Below are 21,757 nucleotides of genomic sequence, written 5' to 3'. Positions count from 1 at the left end.
TTTTATTAATTTCTGTTTTATTTCTTCAGTTATCAGTACTATTATTTAATCTTTTTTATTAACTCTGTATTAACATCGTATTTTGCGTCATCACACTGCGACGGCTTGTGATAGGACCCAGAAATCTCCTCGTGTAGAATATCAGTGACACTGAATATTTCACGAAGATAAATTTTGTAGTCTAAAATATCAGTAGTTCTATAACAACAACAATAATAATAGTAGTTGACGATGAGCTCCCAAATTACTTGTGTTGGGTGGGTGAGGAGGGGCGTTTCTAAGGAAGTTCCAGATAAAGTAAGTAACTAATTAATTTCTGATTTTGTGTCTTGCTTCGCGGTAAAGTTGCAAATTATATTCAGTGTTCGTGAGACATTTACACCTTTAAAACAATGATTATGCCTGACGATCTAGTGGAGCGCGCGATACACATGGCATTTATTCTGAGTTTTAGTACGTGTCTTAACGTCTTTAATAGCCTGTCAATTATCTTTTAATATGAAAGATTTTGGGTATGTGAAAAGTGGGTTAAATGTAATACACATTTGGGTGTCATAAAGCGTCAAATAAACCTCAAAATATTTTCCATATTACTTAAGATGTTCCTGAGCTTAAGAATAATAGGAGCTTAAGATTTAATAGGAAAGACTTTTTACTACATCAATTATCAAAACATATTTTACGTTTATGCATACTTAACATGTTTACATGCAGGTCTATGCATGTCCAATAAATGGCATACAGTGATACAGGCATACTGTGTTTATTAAATATTTTGTAACCATTGACTTAGTTAATTAGAGTAATCCTGGTAACTAGAATAAAATAAATGACAATCCTGTCTTTGACTTATAATAAATTTATAATGTGTCAGATTTGAATTTGTTTTGTAATTGTCACAATTTTGGTTATTGTCCGTTTGCACAAATACTTTGAAAGAAACGGAGTATTCATGATTTAAGTGTTCAAAGTTACCTCAATGATATTTTCTGAACAAAGCACATCAATGTTGTTGATTGTAGGAACTAAATGCTTTTCTACAAGTTTGTAAAATAAACAAGTGTAAAAAAAAAAAACTGTTGTGGCGACCAGCCAGTTTCCGTTATAATAGGTGGCGTTCCCCTTCGTGCATTATGGGTTGCCAGACTCCCAGGGTTAGAACGGTTTAATAGTTGGAATAGTGTAGCTTTTTCCAAAAGCCTAAGCGCATAGTGCATTTTGTGTTCATTTTTATGTTAGTTTATAAGTAACCTTTTTCGAGTTTTGCTTTGTGTTTGGTGTGGTGGACCAGTTCTGTGCATGTTTGCATAAAGCGGGAGTGGTCTCAAACATCTTGGAGAACTAACCACAGATCTTCTATGGATGTAGTCTTGCTCAAATCCTTCTGTCTCTGATGTGATCCCAGACAGACTCGATGATGTTGAGATCAGAGCTCTGTGTGGGCCCTCTTATCACTTTCAGGACTTCTTGTTCTTCTTTATGCTGAAGATAGTTCTTAATGACATTGGGTGTATGATTTGGGTCGTTGACCTACTGCAGAATAAATTTGAAGCCAATCAGACGCCTCTATGATGATATTGCATGATGGATAAGTATCTGTCTGTATTTCTCAACATTGAGGACACCATTAATCCTGACCAAATCCCCAATTCTATTTGCTGAAATGCAGCCCAAAGCTTGCAAGTAACCTCCAACATGCATCACTGTTTCCTGAAGACTTTCATCATTGTACCGCTCTCCAGCCCTTTGGCAAACAACCTACCTGTTGTTACAGTCAAATATTTTAAATTTTGACTAATGGGCGACTAGTGGGTAGCACTGTCGCCTCACAGCAAGAAGGTCCTGGGTTCGATCCCCAGGTGGAGCGGTCTGGGTCCTTTCTGTGTGGAATTTACATGTTCTCCCCATGTCTGTGTGGGTTTCCTCTGGGAGCTCTGGTTTCCTCCCACAGTCCAAAGACATGCAAGTAAGGTTTTGTCATGAATTTAACCAAAGTGTGTAAAACATGATGTTAAAATTGTAATAAATAAATACATTTTGACTCATCACCTCAGAGCACAGCAGTTCCTATGTTTTAGGCATAGTTGAGTCGCTTAGCCTTGTTTCAATGTCAAAGGTATGGCTTTTTGGCCACAATTCTTTCTTGAAGTTTTTTTTCAGTTTGAGCTGATGGCACTGCTAGACATCTTCCGATTTTGAAGGAAAGTAAGCATGATGTGTCTTTCATCTGCTGCACATGTTTCCTTTGCCGACCACTGCTTCTACGGTCCTCAGCATTGCCTGTTTCTTTGTGCTTCTTCAAAAGAGCTTGAACAGCATATATTTATACCTTGCTGATGCAGTACAACTTGTGTCTTGCTGCTGTGCTCAGTCTTGCCATGATGTATGACCTGTGACATGAAACTTTTCAACAACCTCATCTTTGTAGCAGAGTTTGACTGTTCCTCACCCAGTTTTAAGCCTCCTACACAACTGTTTCTGTTAATCCGTGTGTTTCAGTCTGCATATGAAAATGATCATTATCACCTGTTTGGTATAATTGGTTAACTATACACCTAACTATAATTCTATGATATCCCTGACTTGGTGCAACTGTACCTAGAAGAATTGATGCTGCTTTGCAGGGAAAGGTGTGGATGGTCACACCAAGTATTGATTTGATTAAATATAAGTTTAACTACATACATGTTTAACTAACAGTTGTTGGAGAACTTATCAGAATCAGAATACTTTATTGATCCCAGAGGGAAATTGCAGTTTTTTACAGTAGCACCCATTTACAGTGGGGTCAAAAAGTATTTAGTCAGCCACTGATTGTGCAGGTTCTCCTACTTAGAAAGATGAGAGAGGTCTGTAATTTTCATCATAGGTACACTTCAACTATGAGAGACAAAATGAGAAAAAAAAATCCAGGAAATCACATTGTAGGATTTTTAAAGAATTTATTTGTAAATTATGGTGGAAAATAAGTATTTGGTCAATAACAAACAAGCAAGATTTCTGGCTCTCACAGACCTGTAACTTATTCTTTAAGAAGCTCTTCTGTCCTCCACTCGTTACCTGTATTAATGGCACCTGTTTGACCTCGTTATCTGTATAAAAGACACCTGTCCACAGCCTCAAACAGTCAGACTCCAAACTCAACCATGGCCAAGACCAAAGAGCTGTCGAAGGACACCAGGAAGAAAATTGTAGACCTGCACCAGGCTGGGAAGAGTGAATCTACAATAGGCAAGCAGGTTGGTGTGAATAAATCAACTGTGGGAGCAATTGTAAGAAAATGGAAGACATACAAGACCATTGATAATCTCCCTTGGGGTCAAGATCTCATCCCGTGGGGTCAAAATGATCATGAGAACGGTGAGCAAAAATCCCAGAACTACACGGAGGGACCTGATGAATGACCTGCAGAGAGCTGGGACCAAAGTAACAAAGGCTACCATCAGTAACACACTACGCCGAGAGGGACTCAAATCCTGCAGTGCCAGGCGTGTCCCCCTGCTTAAGCCAGTACATGTCCAGGCCCGTCTGAAGTTTGCCAGAGAGCATATGGATGATCCAGGAGAGGATTGGGAGAATATCATGTGGTCAGATGAAACCAAAATGGAACTTTTTGGTTAAAAACTCAACTCGTCGTGTTTGGAGGAAGAAGAAGAACCCAAGAACACCATACCTACTGTGAAGCATGGGGGTGGAAACATCATGCTTTGGGGCTGTTTTTCTGCAAAGGGGACAGGACGACTGATCCGTGTTAAGGGAAGAATGAACGGGGCCATGTATCGTGAGATTTTAAGCCAAAACCTCCTTCCATCAGTGAGAGCATTGAAGATGGAACGTGGCTGGGTCTTCCAGCTTGACAATGATCCCAAACACACTGCTCGGGCAACGAAGGAGTGGCTCCGTAAAAAGCATTTCAAGGTCCTGGAGTGGCCTAGCCAGTCTCCAGACCTCAACCCCACAGAAAATGTGTGGAGTCCGTGTTGCCCAGCGACAGCCCCAAAACATCACTGCTCTAGAGGAGATCTGCATGGAGGAATGGGCCAAAATACCAGCTACAGTGTGTGCAAACCTGGTGAAGACTTACAGGACACGTTTAACCTCTGTCATTGCCAACAAAGGTTATGTTACAAAGTATTGAGTTGAACTTTTGTTATTGACCAAATACTTATTTTCCACCATAATTTACAAATAAATTCTTTAAAAATCCTACAATGTGATTTCCTGGATTTTTTTTCCTCATTTTGTCTCTCATAGTTGAAGTGTACCTATGATGAAAATTACAGACCTCTCTCATCTTTCTAAGTAGGAGAACTTGCACAATCAGTGGCTGACTAAATACTTTTTGACCCCACTGTATGTAAAAATAATAAACACTCTACTAGCTTAAAACAAAGAAAAAAGAAGAAGAAAAAGTTAAAAGTTATATACACACAATTAAATAATTACGTTATTATTATTGCACATATGAAAACTGAATATTGTACATATGAAAAACTGAATATTGCACATATGAAAACTGAATGTTGCACATATGAAAAACTGAATATTGTACATATGAAAACTGAATATTGCACATGTTAATACTGAATATTGCACAGATAAACCATAGTGTCACACATTAAGGGAGGAATTATAGAGTTTGATGGCCACAGGTAGAAATGACTTCCTGTGGCACTCTGTGGTGCATTTTGGTATGATGAGTCTTGCACTGAATGTGCTCCTTTGTCTCATCACCGTGTCATAAAGTGGGTGGGAGCCATTGTTCATAATAGCCTGGAGCTTAGACAGCGTCCTCCTCTCCGATACTGCTGTCAGAGAGTACAGCTCCACACCAACAACATCACCGGCCTTGCGGATCAATTTGTTAAGTCTGTTGGCATCTGCCACCCTCAGCCTGCTTCCCCAGCATGCAACAGCATAGAGGATAGCACTCGCTACCACAGACTCATAGAAGATCTTGAGCATAGTCCGGCAGATGTTGAAGGACCTCAGGCGCCTCAAAAAATAGAGCCGACTTTGGCCCTTCCTGTAGAGGGCATCAGTGTTCTTAGTCCAGTCCAGTTTATTGTCAGTGTGCACTCCCAAATATTTGTAGTCCTCCACAATGTCCACACTGACTGATGGACACAGGGGGCACCGGTGCCTTGTCCCTCCTCAGGTCCACCACCAGTTCCTTTGTCTTTGTCACATTGAGCTGCAGGTGGTTCAGCTCGCACCATGTGACAAAGTCCTTCACCGTTGCCCTGTACTCATCCTCATCATCCCTTCTGATACATCCAACTATTGCAGAGTCATCAGAAAACTTCTGTAGATGACAGTTCTCTGTGCAGTAGCTGAAATCTGATCCTTATCTTTACTGTTCAGGTCAGTAAGAGGTATGGGCTAACAAGATATTTTTGCTCATTTTTTCGAATCAGGAGTATTTAAAAATAGCAAAAACACAGTATTTAATGGGGAGGAAAAACTTTGAGTGCTTAGACCTCTACTAACATCCAGGTGTGTATTACTCTTATAATTATTAATTAGTTTGGAACTCGTATGAGAATGCATTTACTAATTGCATACTTTTATAATGGTCATTTATTATTACAGTCATTTATTACCGGGCTGCACAGAAAGAATACATAATTTTGGCTGGACATAAGGAACGCAATTCGGGTGTTATTTTCTCCTGTCACCCGTAGGTGGGAGAGTCTCATTGCAGTGAAAAAAGCTCAGGGTTCCAATTGATTTTCTATCATTGGTAGCAGTATTGTTTTGCACTTTGTGCAAATTTTAAATCCTCTTGCCCCCGCCGGTCCGTGAAATTATATCTTTTATGAAACCAGTCCGTGGTGCAAAAAAGGTAAAAAAGTAACCTGTTCTGTCATGAATGTAACCAAAGTGTGTAAAATGTGATGTTAAAATTCTAATAAATAAATAAAAATAAATGCATAATAAATATTTCTTGTGCATTGGCATTTGTCTTAAAAATTAGTTAATGTTTCTCTGTTTTAGTGGGGGTTTTTTTTTTTTGTTAATAATTTTATTCCTCAGGTAGAACTTAGCAAGGAGGAGCTGCAGCGGATCATATCTGAGGCAAATTACGAATTAAGGTAAAACTTTTGTGTAAAACCATCAGTTTAGTTTACCAGATCCAAAATGTTTAAACACCATTTTTAGAAAAGTTTAATGTCTGGTTTTGGATCGGGGACCCCAGTTTGCTAGTCACTTCTGAAAGACCTTCTGTCGGCTTTTGGGGGTCTCAGTTAGCATTCTTTAGAATGCTATAAACAGTAGATGCTGAAAAGCTTAAGTTTTTTTTGCAGTCTTGCAGTAAAAAAATATTTTTTTGAACTCACCAGCAACATTGTTCTCTAAAGTTTGGCACAAAGGGGTGAACCACGATTCCTCATTGCTTGTAAAGACTGGATTATTTTATACCTAATCATGTTTCTCTCAACTGTTACCAACTTACCTGCTTATTGTGTAACTTTGTAACTTGAATATAAACTTGTTACTCTTATTTTGCCGCTGTCCCAACTTTTTTGTATTGCAGGCATCATGTTTTAAATGTGTTTCTGTTTGCAAAATTCAATGAAGTTGATTAGTGAAAATATTGGAAATCTGCTATTCTACTTTTATCAGTTATATAAAGATAATTCTTTGCATTTTACAGAAGGTTCAAACTTTTTGAAAATGGGGTTTGTACATGGAATTTATATTAGTTTCTGTGTCACATATGCAACAAAAATATTGTAGATATTGGGGTGGAACATACATGTGTTTGCATGGCTGCTGTGGGGATGCAGACCACTGTTTCATGTCATTTCTAATGTATGCAGTGAAACCAGCCCAATTTATACTGGCTCAGAGAAGTCAACAGCTATTAAAATAATTACCAAGAAATTAGGAGATCATATTGTAATGTGAAATAACAAGAACTGTTTATAATTAAACTGAATTTAAATATCCCAACACTGCTGCACCTCATTTCATAAACTCATTTCAGAACATGGGTATCCCTTTTTGACTAATGGGTAACAGGTTTGTGAAACATTGTACAGAGCAGCAGAAGTGCTACAGGTAGTTATTGTATGGCCATGAAGTTTATTTGTATCGTTTATGGTAGTTAAAAAAATAATAAATAAATGTACATAGAAATGTACATAAGTCTTCCCAATAAAGTGCTAGGTGAGTGCACATTTATTGTGAAATTTATGCCTGCATTACAAAAAGCTGTGACGAGGATAATGGACATTTTTTATGGAACTTTGTTAAGTGTTAAAAACATCTTGTGGGATATTCCACTAGCAGACAAAACTTGCCACTAGTCTGCTGGGTGGGAATATACAGAACTAAAAAGGGGGATTGAGTCTTTGATGCTGTGTAGGGATGCTGGTTAGTAACCAAAGGCACCTGTACAGAAGTGGTGGACTGCAGAGATAAGTGTGGCAGACTATGCTATCGACTTCCGCATGCTGGCTGCAGAAAGTGGTTGGCTTTAATTGCGGCCTTCCAGGTAGGGTTGTTGGAAAAGCTAAAGGACGAAATGGCCACCAGAGACCCACCATCATTTCTTGACCTCATGTATGAGCAGTCCATCTGTCTGGAAAACTGCTACGGGAACGGCACCATAACTGATGAGTCAAGTCCCCTTGGCATTTCAGAACTAAAGGGTTTTTTTTCCCAATCCTCTGTGCTAGCCTTGCCACCATGTGCTAGCGCTGCCGAAGCTGCAGGGAAACCCATGCAGTTGGGAATTACCTATATGCAAAGACCTGGCCCAGTTCCAACCAGGGACTGGGGTTATGCGAGATCATGTTCCACAACAAATTATATGAACACATAGTACATGTTAGGCACATGTTAAGTGGCCATAACACACTTTGGCACACTGTCTTACGCCTTCTTCTGGAAAACCACCTCTTTGTAAAACTGGTAAAATCCCAGTTTCATATGAACAGCGTATCCTTCCTGGGTTTTGTGGTCTCCAGAGGAAGTCTGCAAGTGGATTTTGCCAAAACCAAGGCCATTTCTGACTGGCCGCGTCCAACCTTGGTCCAGCGCTTCCTAGGCTTTGCAAATTTTTTCTGCCACTTTATATGCTATTTCAGCTTCAACGTGGCACCCCTAACCGACTTAACCTGAAAGAATGCAGGTCGGTTCCAGTGTACATCCAATTCCCAGGAAGCTTTTGACACCATTAAGATGCACCTCGTGTCGGCTGCAGTGCTCAGTCTTCCAGACACCGAGGTCCCGTTCATTGTTTAGGTTGACGTCTCTGATGTAGGGAACGGAGCAGTTGTTTCCCAAAGTGCAGACCCCGACAGCCTCCAACATCCCTACAGCTATTTCTCACACTGACTGACCCTGGCTTTTTTGGTCTGTTGGTCCTGGATTCTGTAAAGTTGCTTTGAGACAATGTCCATTGTAAAAAGCGCTATATAAATACACTTGACTTGGCTGAGAGAAATTATAATGTTGGCAAAAAAGAACTGCTGGCAGTCAGAGGAGACATTGGCTGAAGGGAGCAAAACGTTAGTTCCTGGTCTGGATGATCATAAGAACTTGGCGTACATTCAAGACGCCAAATGTCTCAACTCATACCAGGCCAGATGGGCATTGTTCTTTGGCCGATTCGACTTTGTCTTATCCTACTGGCAAGGGTCAAAGAAAACTAAGCCTGACTCCCTCTCTAGTCAGTGGGAAACATCAACTTACTCTTTCCCCAGCGAGCCGATAATACCGGGATCTCAAATAGTGGCCCCGTTACGATAAGGTCTCTAGAGAAGGCAATTCGAGAGGCTCAGCAACGAGAGCCAGACCTGGGTGGTGGCCCTCCAGGTAACATGCGTAACCTCTGTCTCGTTCAGCCGACCTCATGCACCCCCTACCTATCCTGTCCCATCCCTGGTCACATCTGTCCCTAGATTTTTTATCACAGATCTGCTGTCTCAAAGGGCAATACTGTGATCTTGGTAATTGTGGACAGATTTTCAAAGGCCAGCAATTTTATCGCCCTATCCAAAGGGACTGCCCTAGCAGTTTATGGCCTGCCTAGCGATCTGGGTTTGGATCAGGGACGCCAGTTTGCTTGTCACCTCTGAAAGTCCTTCTGTCGGCTTTTGGGGGTTTTACTTAGCCCTTCCTCTGGCTTCCACCCCCAGTCGAATGGCCAGACTGGGAGGGTAAACCTGGACTTAGAGAGGACTCTGCGATGCCTGGCTAGGTTGTATCTCCCATGAGATCTCTAGAAGGTGCTGACTCAGGGTCAATCAAGCGCCAATGCAGGCTTAAGTGCATCACCCTTGTATCCCTGGTGTGCATCCGCTAAAGTTCTGCACATTTGTACAGCTCCCTGGGCTCCAAGGTGGGTGGGGAGCAAGGGTGATGAATCTTCAAACAAACACAAGTACCAAATCTGATCCCAAATGACGCAAGATAGACCTACATCTGTAGTGCCTCTTCTATAAAAAAAATGCCAGTCATCTTTTTTCATCTTAAAAAGACATATGACGTGGCATGAAGGTACAGCATAATGAGAGACTGTCTACATCAATCTCCCAAGATTCATAGACGCCTTCTTAACAAACTATTGTTTCAAGATCAAAATAAATAAAACCTACTGCAACAGCCACTACCAAGAAATAGGTGTCACACAGGGATGCATTTTATTAGTTGCCCTTTTTAATTAAAAGTAAACAGTGTGACCAAAGAAAAAACTCCAGGCACCTATTCAGTTTATTTGTTGTCCATGTATGCATTTGACTCATGGCACACAGTGAATTAAACAGAATTAAACGATGGTCCACCCTTAATGGCTTTAAACTTACAAAGGTTAACAATTTGGTATACACTTCTGCCAGTAAAGGGGCCTCCATCCTGACCCAGAACTTTAACCAGTCTATTCAAATCATATACTCTGAACCCCATATCTACAAAGATTAAACATAATAATAAACTGGCTAGCACAAGATGGGGTGCAGAGTTTCCCCCCTTCATCCATTAGTATAGAACCACAACCACAACAAAACTGGACTATGACGGCATCGTTTATAGTGTAGCCAGAAAATTATACCGGGCCAAACATAATACACCATCAAGGCATAAGGTTGGCTCTAAATATGAACACTGTTATGTTCATATTTATGACAAACAGAATGGGATAATCAGACCAGAAACAAACTATACACAATATAAGAAGTTCTATTCAAATGCCACATTGGCCACACAAGGCTAACACACCTGCACTTAATGAAAGGCGAAATTTTTCCTCAATTCTAGACATGCCACACATCTCTGTCCATCTTTTAATTAAATGCCCCAGATGCAAACACACCTGAAAAATACTTAAAATATCGAAATCCATAAAAGAAACATTTAAACAAAAAAATGCACAGAATGTTCTCAGGTAAGAACAGCTCTAAAAAGTAAAAAATAAAAAAATGCCATGGATAAGTGTAAACAAAGATGTGCACAATTTGATTTTACCACCAAAATGTTTTGTGGTTGATTTATTTATATTATATATATTTTTTAGCTTGAGCTATGACACTAATTGCATTTGTGTTCTTCTAGTGATGATGATGATGAGAGCATGGTAACTGACCAGGAAAAAGACTCATTTTCAGCCGCCGAAATAAATACAAAAGAAAAACAGTCAGGAGATGATCTTTCTGAGTATAACCTGGATACATATGATGATCATGACATTGGTAAGATAAATTGTGTTTTTAGTATTTTACTGTTATTGGGTAAAACTCTACAAGGATTACACCACCAGTCAGAAGTTTTAGAACCCATTTTTCCAATTTTATTGTTTACACAGATAAATGTTCTAATGAACTAAAATGTAATAATAGAATAAATAAACAGATGAAGAAATCATAGAATTTTTAACAAAATTGAATTAAAATGTTTGACTTTAAACATGTAAACCTTTTGCAGAAATAACAGCTGAACACAATACAAGGCAATTATTGTTCAGAAAGATCTTCCCAACACTTTCCCACAAGTTGCTTTTACCTTTCTGTCCAGTTCATTTCAAACTAGCTTGATGGAATATAAGATAAGATAGCCTTTTATTATCCCACGGGGGGAAATTTGCAGTGTTACAGCAGCTTTCAAGAATATAAAAAAAAAAAAAAATAGTGTTTACACATATGTACACATATATTAAAAAGTCGAAAGTAAGAATATGTAAAAATGTACAAAAATATAAACAGTATTTTTAAAGAAAGTTAACCAAATATTGCACGGTTATTAAAAAGTATTGCACAAAGTACAGCAGGTACAGCAGGTATTGCACATATTTTTAAAGTTATTGCACTTCAGAGAAAATTAAGAACCATGTGAGTTATTGTGATGGAGGTATAGCCTGACAGCAGAAGGTAGAAAGGAGCTACGGTATCTCTCCTTTGAGCAATGCGGGTGAAGAAGCCTGTTGCTAAAGCAGCTGCCCAGTGCTGCCACAGTCTCATGCAGTGGGTGATCTGTGTTTTCCATTAAGGATGACAGCTTGGCCATCATCCTTCTCACCCACTGCCTCCACTGAGTCCAGGGTGCAGCCCAGGACAGAACTCGCCTTTCTGATCAGTTTGTCCAGCTTCTTCCTGTCTGCTGTTGTCATGCTGATGCCACCACCGAATCATAAAAGGAGTTGAGAAGGGCCCCCTGTATTCCAAAAGACCGGAGCCTCCTCAACAAATAGAGTCTGCTTTGGCCCTTCTTGTACAAGGCCTGTGTATTATCCGACCAGTCCATTTTATTGTTATTGTGAACACCCAGGTACCTATAGGAGTTAACAATCTCAATATTCCGTCCCTGGATGCTCACCGGTTTCAGTGGATGGGATTTAGTCCTTTGAAAGTCCACCACCAGCTCTTTTGTCTTGCTGGTGTTGATCTCGACGTAATTCTGTCCACACCAGTCTTGGTGAGTTCCCTATACTCACTGTTGTCTCCATCTAGGATGTAGCCAACAACAGCCAAGTCATCGGAGAACTTCTGAAGGTGACAGGTTGCTGTATTGTAGGTGAAGTACGCGGTGTAGAGGATGAAGAGGAATGGGGCCAGGACTGTCCCTTGTGGAGCCCCAGTGCTGCAGAGGATTGTGTCTGAAACGCAGTCCTTAAGCCACACAGACTGTGGTCTATTTGTTAAATAGTCCATTGTCCATGTGATGAGTTGATGATCCACCCCTGCACTCTTCATTTTGTTCCTCAGTAAATTGATATAAGTAGGGCCCTAACAAATTCACAGGAAAATGGGCTTAATTTCATGAACCTAATTTTTCAATAATCACAGATTACATGGATTTTTTTTTTTTTTAAAGTGCCACATTTTACGGCAGTCATTTAATAACAGTCATAAACTGAATGATAGTATCAATAGAAGCTACAATACACAGCACAGCCTATCTTAATAGCTCCCTCTCAAAGACCAAAATACTTGTTCGTGTTTTCACACTCCATCCTTTGCGTCTGTGATGCGATTTTCATTGCCGTGAATTAGGTAGGGCATTAAATATAAGTCTGAAAATGTTGCTGATTATTTCATGGTTTGAAGAAAACCACATCTATTATGGTAGTTCTGACATAGCATGCAGGTATTCAAGTTGTCTTGTTATAGGATAAGCAAGTTCAAGAGGCTTTATTATCATTTTAGCTATACACAATTACACAGTAAAATGAACTTATATTTGTATTGTTCCATAGGGCATTACAGAACAACACAGGGCTACATGTACAAACACAAATGCAAACAAAACAATAGATACACCAACAGTACAATAGACACAAGAGCAAATAATACAGTACATACACAACCAGGACAAAGAACAATTAAACCAGTAGAGTACAAACACAGTAAGCCTTAAGTTTTTAGTAAACTTAAATCTTACTTCAAGAAGCTATGAAATTGTTTTTGAGTGTTATTTGATATATAGATAGTGGTGGCTTGGAATTGGGTATCAAGGTGGTTTGGTTGTGGGGAGTTTTGTTCCTTACAAGGATAGCCGTTCCTTTAGCCATTCTGCCTACGTTACGTCCATAGTCATGGTAAGCTGGTAAGCATGGTAAGTTCTTAAGTGTTATTTGGTTTTCTAATTTGGCCTTCTTATTTTTACAGTCAGGACCAAGTCTTATTTACTTTAAAAGCTATGCTTGAATTTGTTGTCCCCTGTCAGAGTTTACCCCACTTTCTTAGGCCCTTATCGTGGTGTATGAAATGTGTTCACTGACATCTGGACTTTCTTTGCAGTTTTTCTATAGGGAACACCTACATATTTAAGGATTATAATGGTCTGCCTTTCTTCTTTTGTCACTTGCCATTTGCTTGCTGATTTTGGTAACCTATTTTTTATTAAACTGGAATAATGGTGATCTAAAACTTCTGACTTGGCATGTTCTTAATTACTTGAGAGACTGAAGGATAAGCCAAGAAAATAATATTTTATAATAATATTTTATCCAATAACTTTAATAGCTTGGTGTAAGCATTTTAAATTGTACTAAAGGTGATTGCCGTATTGAATTGAAATATGCTTAGCAGTCCTTTTTGTGTTTTAGAGACGGCTAACCTTGGGGACAGTTTGGCAGGCCTGGCTGTGTTTGGCAGTAATGATGAAGATCCACATATTACAATTAAAGACACTGTAAGACAACCACACCACTGTTCAGTGCTTTGAACTAGAGCCTGACTCATATAAAATATCATTAATACCCATTTAAAACAGTCAATAATTATTCATCTGATCTAAAGATTGCTTTAAAGATTGATCTTAAAAATCTAATAACTTAAAAATTTATAATATAAACAGGCATGTGCAGTGGGGTGCACAGAGCCCTGACATAAACCCTTTTGAACTGTAACATTTACCCTTAGTCACTGTCAGTAAGAAGCTTGGCATGTGTTGCGACCTGACATTAGTGTCTGACATTACAAATTGTTTTTGAATGAATGGAAATCTGAGACATCTTTGACTTGATGTTTACATGTGAACTATGGTAAATTTATCATTTTATTTATCAATTTATTTATGGTAAATTGTGTGTAAACTTTAAATTCAAAGACTTGGATTTGGACATCGCACTACAGTTTCAACTTCCATCATTTTTGACTTTCTGGCAGTTTTTGTTAACCATAGTTTTGACTAAACTTATTTTATGCAACTTTACGTTGTTTAACAAAAATTACAAACCCATAAAATTGTTCACCTAAAACGATCACAAAAATAAATGTTAAAATATTTAAAATTATGTAATGTCTAAAATCATTTAAAAGCTTAAAGGTGTCTATAATAAAATTCTAATTCAACTATAGTAGTTTCTTAGAGGACAGAGTACCACTTTTCTTTTGTTGGATTGTTCTTCATTGACATGCAAAAATGTTCTTATTTTATCCATTTACCCATATTTATAGCAGATGGGCATTAATCTAAATATATAGTAGCATTCCATTATGTAAATGAGTTATAGTTTATGGTCTAAATAATACATTTTAATACATTTTAACACATTTTAATTGCACAAGCACTACATATTAGACTTGCCAGTAGCTCCACATTTACACATTGCACTTACCTGGGTAAATACTAAATATCACAATGTAAGCCCAGTATTTCTGAACACAGATTAATTACTCATAAAATAAATAATGTAACTGTTTGCCAGTATGTTTGAGAATAATTTTTCAGTTGCCTGTTCTTCTGTTGTTAAATGTTGTTGTTCTTTTGTTGTTTGGTAAATGTATTAACCATACAGTTTGCTACCATTGGCTGTAGCATATTGTTATATTATATTATTATTATGTAGAGCACAATTGTACTCAATAGGGAGTTAAAGGAATTAAACAGATATTTTGGCAAGTAGATTTGCTACTTGGCCCATGAACTTATCTGGCATCTTATTGCAAAACCATAGCCGTTTGTATGAAGTTAGCTCCACGTTTTGGCTAACGCTTTCTACAAAAGCTATAACTTTATATCAGGGTGTATTCTGCCTAAAACTGGTTAGTAAAGGTAAATAAAATGATAAGGTAAATAATAGGTAAATAAAAGAATAAATTATTTGATGATTATTATTTTTAAAAAATACTATTTTTATCTATCCACAACCCCAAATCAGGAAAAGTTGGGACAGCATGGACAATGCAAATAATAAAAAAATAGAGTTTCTTACATTTACTTTGACTTTAATTTTATTGCAGACAGTATGAACCTAAGACATTTTATGTTTTGTCTGGTCAACTTTATTTTATTTATTAATAAACATCCATTCCTGCATTTCAGGCCTGCAACACATTCCAAAAAAGTTGGGACAGTAAAGCATTTACCACTTTGTAATGTTGTCATTCCTTTTCACCACACTTATAAGACGTAATACTGATTCATCTGACCACAATATACATTTCCACTGTGTGATGGTCCATCCTAGATGCCTCAGAGCCCAGAAGAAGTCGACGCCGCTTCTGGATATGGTTACCATAAGGCATTTGTGCATGTAACTCTGTATTGTAGTGCTTGACAAGGGTTTGCCAAAGTAATCCCTTGCCCATGTGGTTATATCAGCTATTGTTGAGTGGTGGTTTTTGATGCAGTGCCATCCGAGGGATCAAAGATCACAGCCGTTCAGCTTAAGCTTGCGCCCTTGGCCTTTGTCCGATCACTCTGGCACACTGAAATTCCTCCCGATTCCTTGAATTGTTTAATGATATTATGGACTGTAGAGGGAGAAATATGCAAATCCTTTCCAATCTTTCTTTGAGGTACATTGTTTTTAATACATTTCAAACATTTTCTGACACATTTGTTTATGAACTGGAGATCCTTTGGCCATCTTTGCTCATCAAAGACTCTGCCTTTCTTGGATGCTGCTTTTGTACCAAACCATGATTACAATCACCTGTTGACATCACCTGTTTGGAATCACCTTATTAGTAGCCCTAAATTGCCCCTGTCCCAACTTTTTTTTGGAATGTGTTGCAGGCCTGAAATGCAGGAATGGAGGTATATTAACAAATGAAATGAAGTTGAGCAGACAAAACATGAAATACTTTGCAATCAAATAAAAGTCAAAGTAAATGTAAGGAACACTGAATATTTATTTTATTTGCATTTTCCACCACTGTCCCAACTTTTTCTGATTTGAAGTTGTGTTGTACTTCTAAATGCTATCACTCACGTACCTATGACAGTAGCTCTCAGTCTGAAGATGTCATCAGGTGTGGTCCTTAGATGTTTCGACCCTGACCCACAACATCTTTCAGTTGCCGGGTTGGGAGTGATAGTCAAGTCAAACTTATTTGTATAGCGCTTTTTACAGTGGACATTGTCTTAAAGCAACTTTACAGAATCCAGGACCAACAGACCAAAAAACCCTTTTGCAGTTAGTTCAGTTTAAGGGAATTTAGTTGAATTACCTTGTTGGATAAGTCACTATTATTACCCATGCTGCCCAGAGTGAATTGATGCTTAATATTGCCAAGTGACACACTCTGACTTTGAAGTCAGAATTTAAAAAAAATCATTGCTGGCTCAGTCAATTGGTGTATTAGATTCAGTTTCATTGACATTTTTGCTTTTATTTACATCTTAGGACCAATATGAAAGAGAAGATTTTCAAATCAAGCCTACTGATAATCTTATTCTTGCTGGTAGGGCTGAGAAGGATTGCTGCAACCTGGAGATTTATGGTCAGTAAATTGATGGGTTCATTTCCATATAGTTACTGTAAATAAAATTGGTCTGCTTCTAATAAGTGATTTCGTCCCCAGCCTGGCTGTAAAATAATTTAAACTTTTAGCAATTACTTTATAAATATGTGTGTGCACAGTATACAACTCTGAGGAGGACTCTCTGTATGTTCACCATGACCTACTCCTGCCTGCCTATCCACTAAGCATAGAGTGGCTAAACTTTGATCCTAACCCTGAGGAAGGAGCAGGTAAAGTATACTAACTAAAGATTTACAAACTTTGATTTTAAGACATAGGGAACAGCTTGTGAAGTCCTATCAATCAAGCTGTAAATTTGGGCATCTGTATTCTACAGTGTATCACAAAAGTGAGTACACCCCTCACATTTCTGCAGATATTTAAGTATATCTTTTCATGGGACAACACTGACAAAATGACACTTTGACACAATGAAAAGTAGTCTGTGTGCAGCTTATATAACAGTGTAAATGTATTCTTCCCTCAAAATAACTCAATATACAGCCATTAATGTCTAAACCACCGGCAACAAAAGTGAGTACACCCCTAAGAGACTACACCCCTAAATGTCCAAATTGAGCACTGCTTGTCATTTTCCCTCCAAATGTCATGTGATTTGTTAGTGTTACTAGGTCTCAGGTGTGCATAGGGAGCAGGTGTGTTCAATTTAGTAGTACAGCTCTCACACTCTCTCATACTGGTCACTGAAAGTTCCAACATGGCACCTCATGGCAAAGAACTCTCTGAGGATCTTAAAAGACGAATTGTTGCGCTACATGAAGATGGCCAAGGCTACAAGAAGGTTGCCAACACCCTGAAACTGAGCTGCAGCACAGTGGCCAAGATCATCCAGCGTTTTAAAAGAGCAGGGTCCACTCAGAACAGACCTCGCGTTGGTCGTCCAAAGAAGCTGAGTGCACGTGCTCAGCGTCACATCCAACTGCTGTCTTTGAAAGATAGGTGCAGGAGTGCTGTCAGCATTGCTGCAGAGATTGAAAAGGTGGGGGGTAAGCCTGTCAGTGCTCAGACCATACGCCGCACACTACATCAAATTGGTCTGCATTGCTGTCACCCCAGAAGGAAGCCTCTTCTGAAGTCTCTACACAAGAAAGCCCGCAAACAGTTTGCTGAAGTCATGTCAACAAAGGACATGGATTACTGGAACCATGTCCTATGGTCTGATGAGACCAAGATTAATTTGTTTGGTTCAGATGGTCTCAAGCATGTGTGGCGGCAATCAGGTGAGGAGTACAAAGATAAGTGTGTCATGCCTACAGTCAAGCATGGTGGTGGGAATGCCATGGTCTGGGGCTGCATGAGTGCAGCAGGTGTTGGGGAGTTACATTTCATTGAGGGACACATGAACTCCAATATGTACTGTGAAATACTGAAGCAGAGCATGATCCCCTCCCTCCGGAAACTGGGTCGCAGGGCAGTGTTCCAGCATGATAATGACCCCAAACACACCTCTAAGACGACCACCACTGCTTTATTGAAGAGGCTGAGGGTAAAGGTGATGGACTGGCCAAGCATGTCTCCAGACCTAAACCCAATAGAACATCTTTGGGGCATCCTCAAGCGGAAGGTGGAGGAGCGCAAAGTCTCGAATATCCGCCAGCTCCGTGATGTCGTCATGGAGGAGTGGAAAAGCATTCCAGTGGCAACCTGTGAAGCTCTGGTAAACTCCATGCCCAGGAGAGTTAAGGCAGTTCTGGGAAATAATGGTGGCCACACAAAATATTGACACTTCAGGAACTTTCACTAAGGGGTGTACTCACTTTTGTTGCCGGTGGTTTAGACATTAATGGCTGTATATTGAGTTATTTTGAGGGAAGAATACATTTACACTGTTATATAAGCTGCACACAGACTACTTTTCATTGTGTCGAAGTGTCATTTTGTCAGTGTTGTCCCATGAAAAGATATACTTAAATATCTGCAGAAATGTGAGGGGTGTACTCACTTTTGTGATACACTGTATATTTCTCTGCATGTACAGTGGAACCTGGAAAATAATTTAGTGCTAAACATGCACATGTTACATGCACATAATCAGTAAAATGAACAACGTAAATAAATATGTATTGTAAAACCTAAAATTAAATATTAAAATTGGAGTACTATACTGCTGGGGAGAAATTTCATTTACCTTGTTTGGTGGAGGAGATTCTTTTTTTTGCCATCATTGCAGAGTGGGGATAACTAAGCACTAGAACTTTAAAAATTAAGCATAAAACAGTGGGAACAAAGCAAGCCTCCCGACAAAATAAAGCCTATCACTCATGAAAACAGAGAGACGTGCACCGGCTAGCGGACAATTACTGAACTACTGGTCTTTTAAACAATCGGACCAGACATTTGGTTTTACAGATTTTGTCCGTTAAACCAGACAAAACAAAAGACAAAACATGAAATATCTCAGGTTCATCCTGTCTGCAATGAAATTAGTCAAAGTAAATGTAAGAAACTCTGTTTTTTTCTGATTTGGGGTTGTATAAAAATTCCTTTTTATGTGTAAACAGCTGACTTCAGATCCTGGGTACACTAATATTAAGATGAGAAAACAAGATCATGATTGTTTTACAGTACTTTTAATAAAAAAAATTTATTTTATTTTGTTCCAAAATACTGCTTTGATTTAATATTTTTGATTTAATAATTTAATAAGCATTTTAAAAGAACACTGTATGGTTTAGATTGGATTTTGCTTATGTTCCTACTTGAAGGGAATTATGCAGCTGTAGGAAACATGACTCCTGTTATTGATGTGTGGGATTTGGATGTGGTGGATTGCCTAGAACCTGTCTTTTCACTGGGCAGCAAAAAGTCCAAAAAGAAGAAAAGCAAGAAGGTATTGTATTGTAATGTATAGGTGTTACAGTGGGGTCAAAAAGTATTTAGTCAGCCACTGATTGTGCAGGTTCTCCTACTTAGAAAGATGAAAGAGGTCTGTAATTTTCATCATAGGTACACTTCAACTATGAGAGACAAAATGAGAAAAAAAAAATCCAGGAAATCACATTGTAGGATTTTTAAAGAATTTATTTGTAAATTATGGTGGAAAATAAGTATTTGGTCAGTAACAAAAGTTCAACTCAATACTTTGTAACATAACCTTTGTTGGCAATGACAGAGGTCAAACGTTTCCTGTAAGTCTTCACCAGGTTTGCACACACTGTAGCTGGTATTTTGATCCATTCCTCCATGCAGATCTCCTCTAGAGCAGTGATGTTTTGGGGCTGTCGCTGGGCAACACGGACTCCACACATTTTCTATGGGGTTGAGGTCTGGAGACTGGCTAGGCCACTCCAGGACCTTGAAATGCTTTTCACAGAGCCACTCCTTCGTTGCCCGAGCGGTGTGTTTGGGATCATTGTCATGCTGGAAGACCCAGCCACGTTCCATCTTCAATGCTCTCACTGATGGAAGGAGGTTTTGGCTTAAAATCTCACGATACATGGCCCCGTTCATTCTTCCCTTAACACGGATCAGTCGTCCTGTCCCCTTTGCAGAAAAACAGCCCCAAAGCATGATGTTTCCACCCCCATGCTTCACAGTAGGTATGGTGTTCTTGGGTTCTTCTTCTTCCTCCAAACACGACGAGTTGAGTTTTTACCAAAAAGTTCCATTTTGGTTTCATCTGACCACATGATATTCTCCCAATCCTCTCCTGGATCATCCATATGCTCTCTGGCAAACTTCAGACAGGCCTGGACATGTACTGGCTTAAGCAGGGGGACACGCCTGGCACTGCAGGATTTGAGTCCCTCTCGGCGTAGTGTGTTACTGATGGTAGCCTTTGTTACTTTGGTCCCAGCTCTCTGCAGGTCATTCATCAGGTCCCTCCGTGTAGTTCTGGGATTTTTGCTCACCGTTCTCATGATCATTTTGACCCCACGGGATGAGATCTTGACCCCAAGGGAGATTATCAATGGTCTTGTATGTCTTCCGTTTTCTTACAATTGCTCCCACAGTTGATTTATTCACACCAACCTGCTTGCCTATTGTAGATTCACTCTTCCCAGCCTGGTGCAGGTCTACAATTTTCTTCCTGGTGTCCTTCGACAGCTCTTTGGTCTTGGCCAGGGTTGAGTTTGGAGTCTGACTGTTTGAGGCTGTGGACAGGTGTCTTTTATACAGATAACGATGTCAAACAGGTGCCATTAATACAGGTAACGAGTGGAGGACAGAAGAGCTTCTTAAAGAATAAGTTACAGGTCTGTGAGAGCCAGAAATCTTGCTTGTTTGTTATTGACCAAATACTTATTTTCCACCATAATTTACAAATAAATTCTTTAAAAATCCTACAATCACTTAATCACTTCCTGGATTTTTTTTTCTTCTCATTTTGTCTCTCATAGTTGAAGTGTACCTATGATGAAAATTACAGACCTCATCTTTCTAAGTAGGAGAACCTGCACAATCAGTGGCTGACTAAATACTTTTTCACCCCACTGTATATAACTTTTTACTGTTTTTGTGTTTTTACAGTAGGAATAGAGTTTTAAAAAACAAGTGTTGCTACATTAGTTTTTTTTGTAAGAAAACTAAATAAAATGTTTCTGTTAATTTGTAAACAAAAATAGTTTTTTACTGGTATATTTACTTTGGTGCCATCTTCCTATGGTTGCTGTAAGTTACGTCACAGTGTTTCCTTAAGTGTTTCCTGATATTGGGGAATGTTCTGGGATCTGTTTTTATTCCATTTGTTTCAGTACTCATGCAAACCAAACTAAGGATGACAGATAACATATAAAATAATGTATGTTAAAAAAATTATTCATACAAGTCTTAATAAAGGTACTTGGTTTATAAAATATTTTAACTGCTACCTCCTAATTGACTTAATAGTAAATGTACAGCTTTACCGATTGTAGCCCAGGACTTTGTTATTTAATGCAAAACTTTACTTGTATAAGACAACTTGTGCTTGAGTGCTCTTATTAAACATGAAGATACTGTATGTTGCACTGACATCTTTAAAAAAAGATTAATCAAATTAATAGGTATGAAAATGTTTTTAGAGGTGCAGTTTTTATAAGATTGAATGTAACATGCTGCAC

At 38.8% G+C, this 21,757-nt stretch overlaps 1 protein-coding gene across 1 annotated transcript in view; it reads left to right on the top strand.

Annotated features, from left to right (window-relative positions):
* Positions 1-231: 231 nt before the first annotated feature.
* The window catches only part of pwp1 (PWP1 homolog, endonuclein), a 42,405-nt gene continuing 20,879 nt past the window's right edge, over positions 232-21,757 (top strand). Inside the window, exons 1-7 of the mRNA XM_063004079.1 lie at positions 232-297; positions 6,037-6,095; positions 10,561-10,697; positions 13,550-13,635; positions 16,577-16,673; positions 16,814-16,924; positions 19,421-19,545. Of these exons, the coding sequence (XP_062860149.1) occupies positions 232-297; positions 6,037-6,095; positions 10,561-10,697; positions 13,550-13,635; positions 16,577-16,673; positions 16,814-16,924; positions 19,421-19,545 (681 nt within the window). The remainder of the gene's footprint in view (positions 298-6,036; positions 6,096-10,560; positions 10,698-13,549; positions 13,636-16,576; positions 16,674-16,813; positions 16,925-19,420; positions 19,546-21,757) is intronic.

The sequence above is a fragment of the Trichomycterus rosablanca genome, chromosome 1 (assembly GCF_030014385.1).
Source record: "Trichomycterus rosablanca isolate fTriRos1 chromosome 1, fTriRos1.hap1, whole genome shotgun sequence".
In the NCBI taxonomy this organism is placed as follows: Eukaryota; Metazoa; Chordata; class Actinopteri; order Siluriformes; family Trichomycteridae; genus Trichomycterus; species Trichomycterus rosablanca.
The sequence above is the reverse complement of the archived record's forward strand: the minus strand, read 5'-3'. Positions and strand labels throughout refer to the sequence as shown.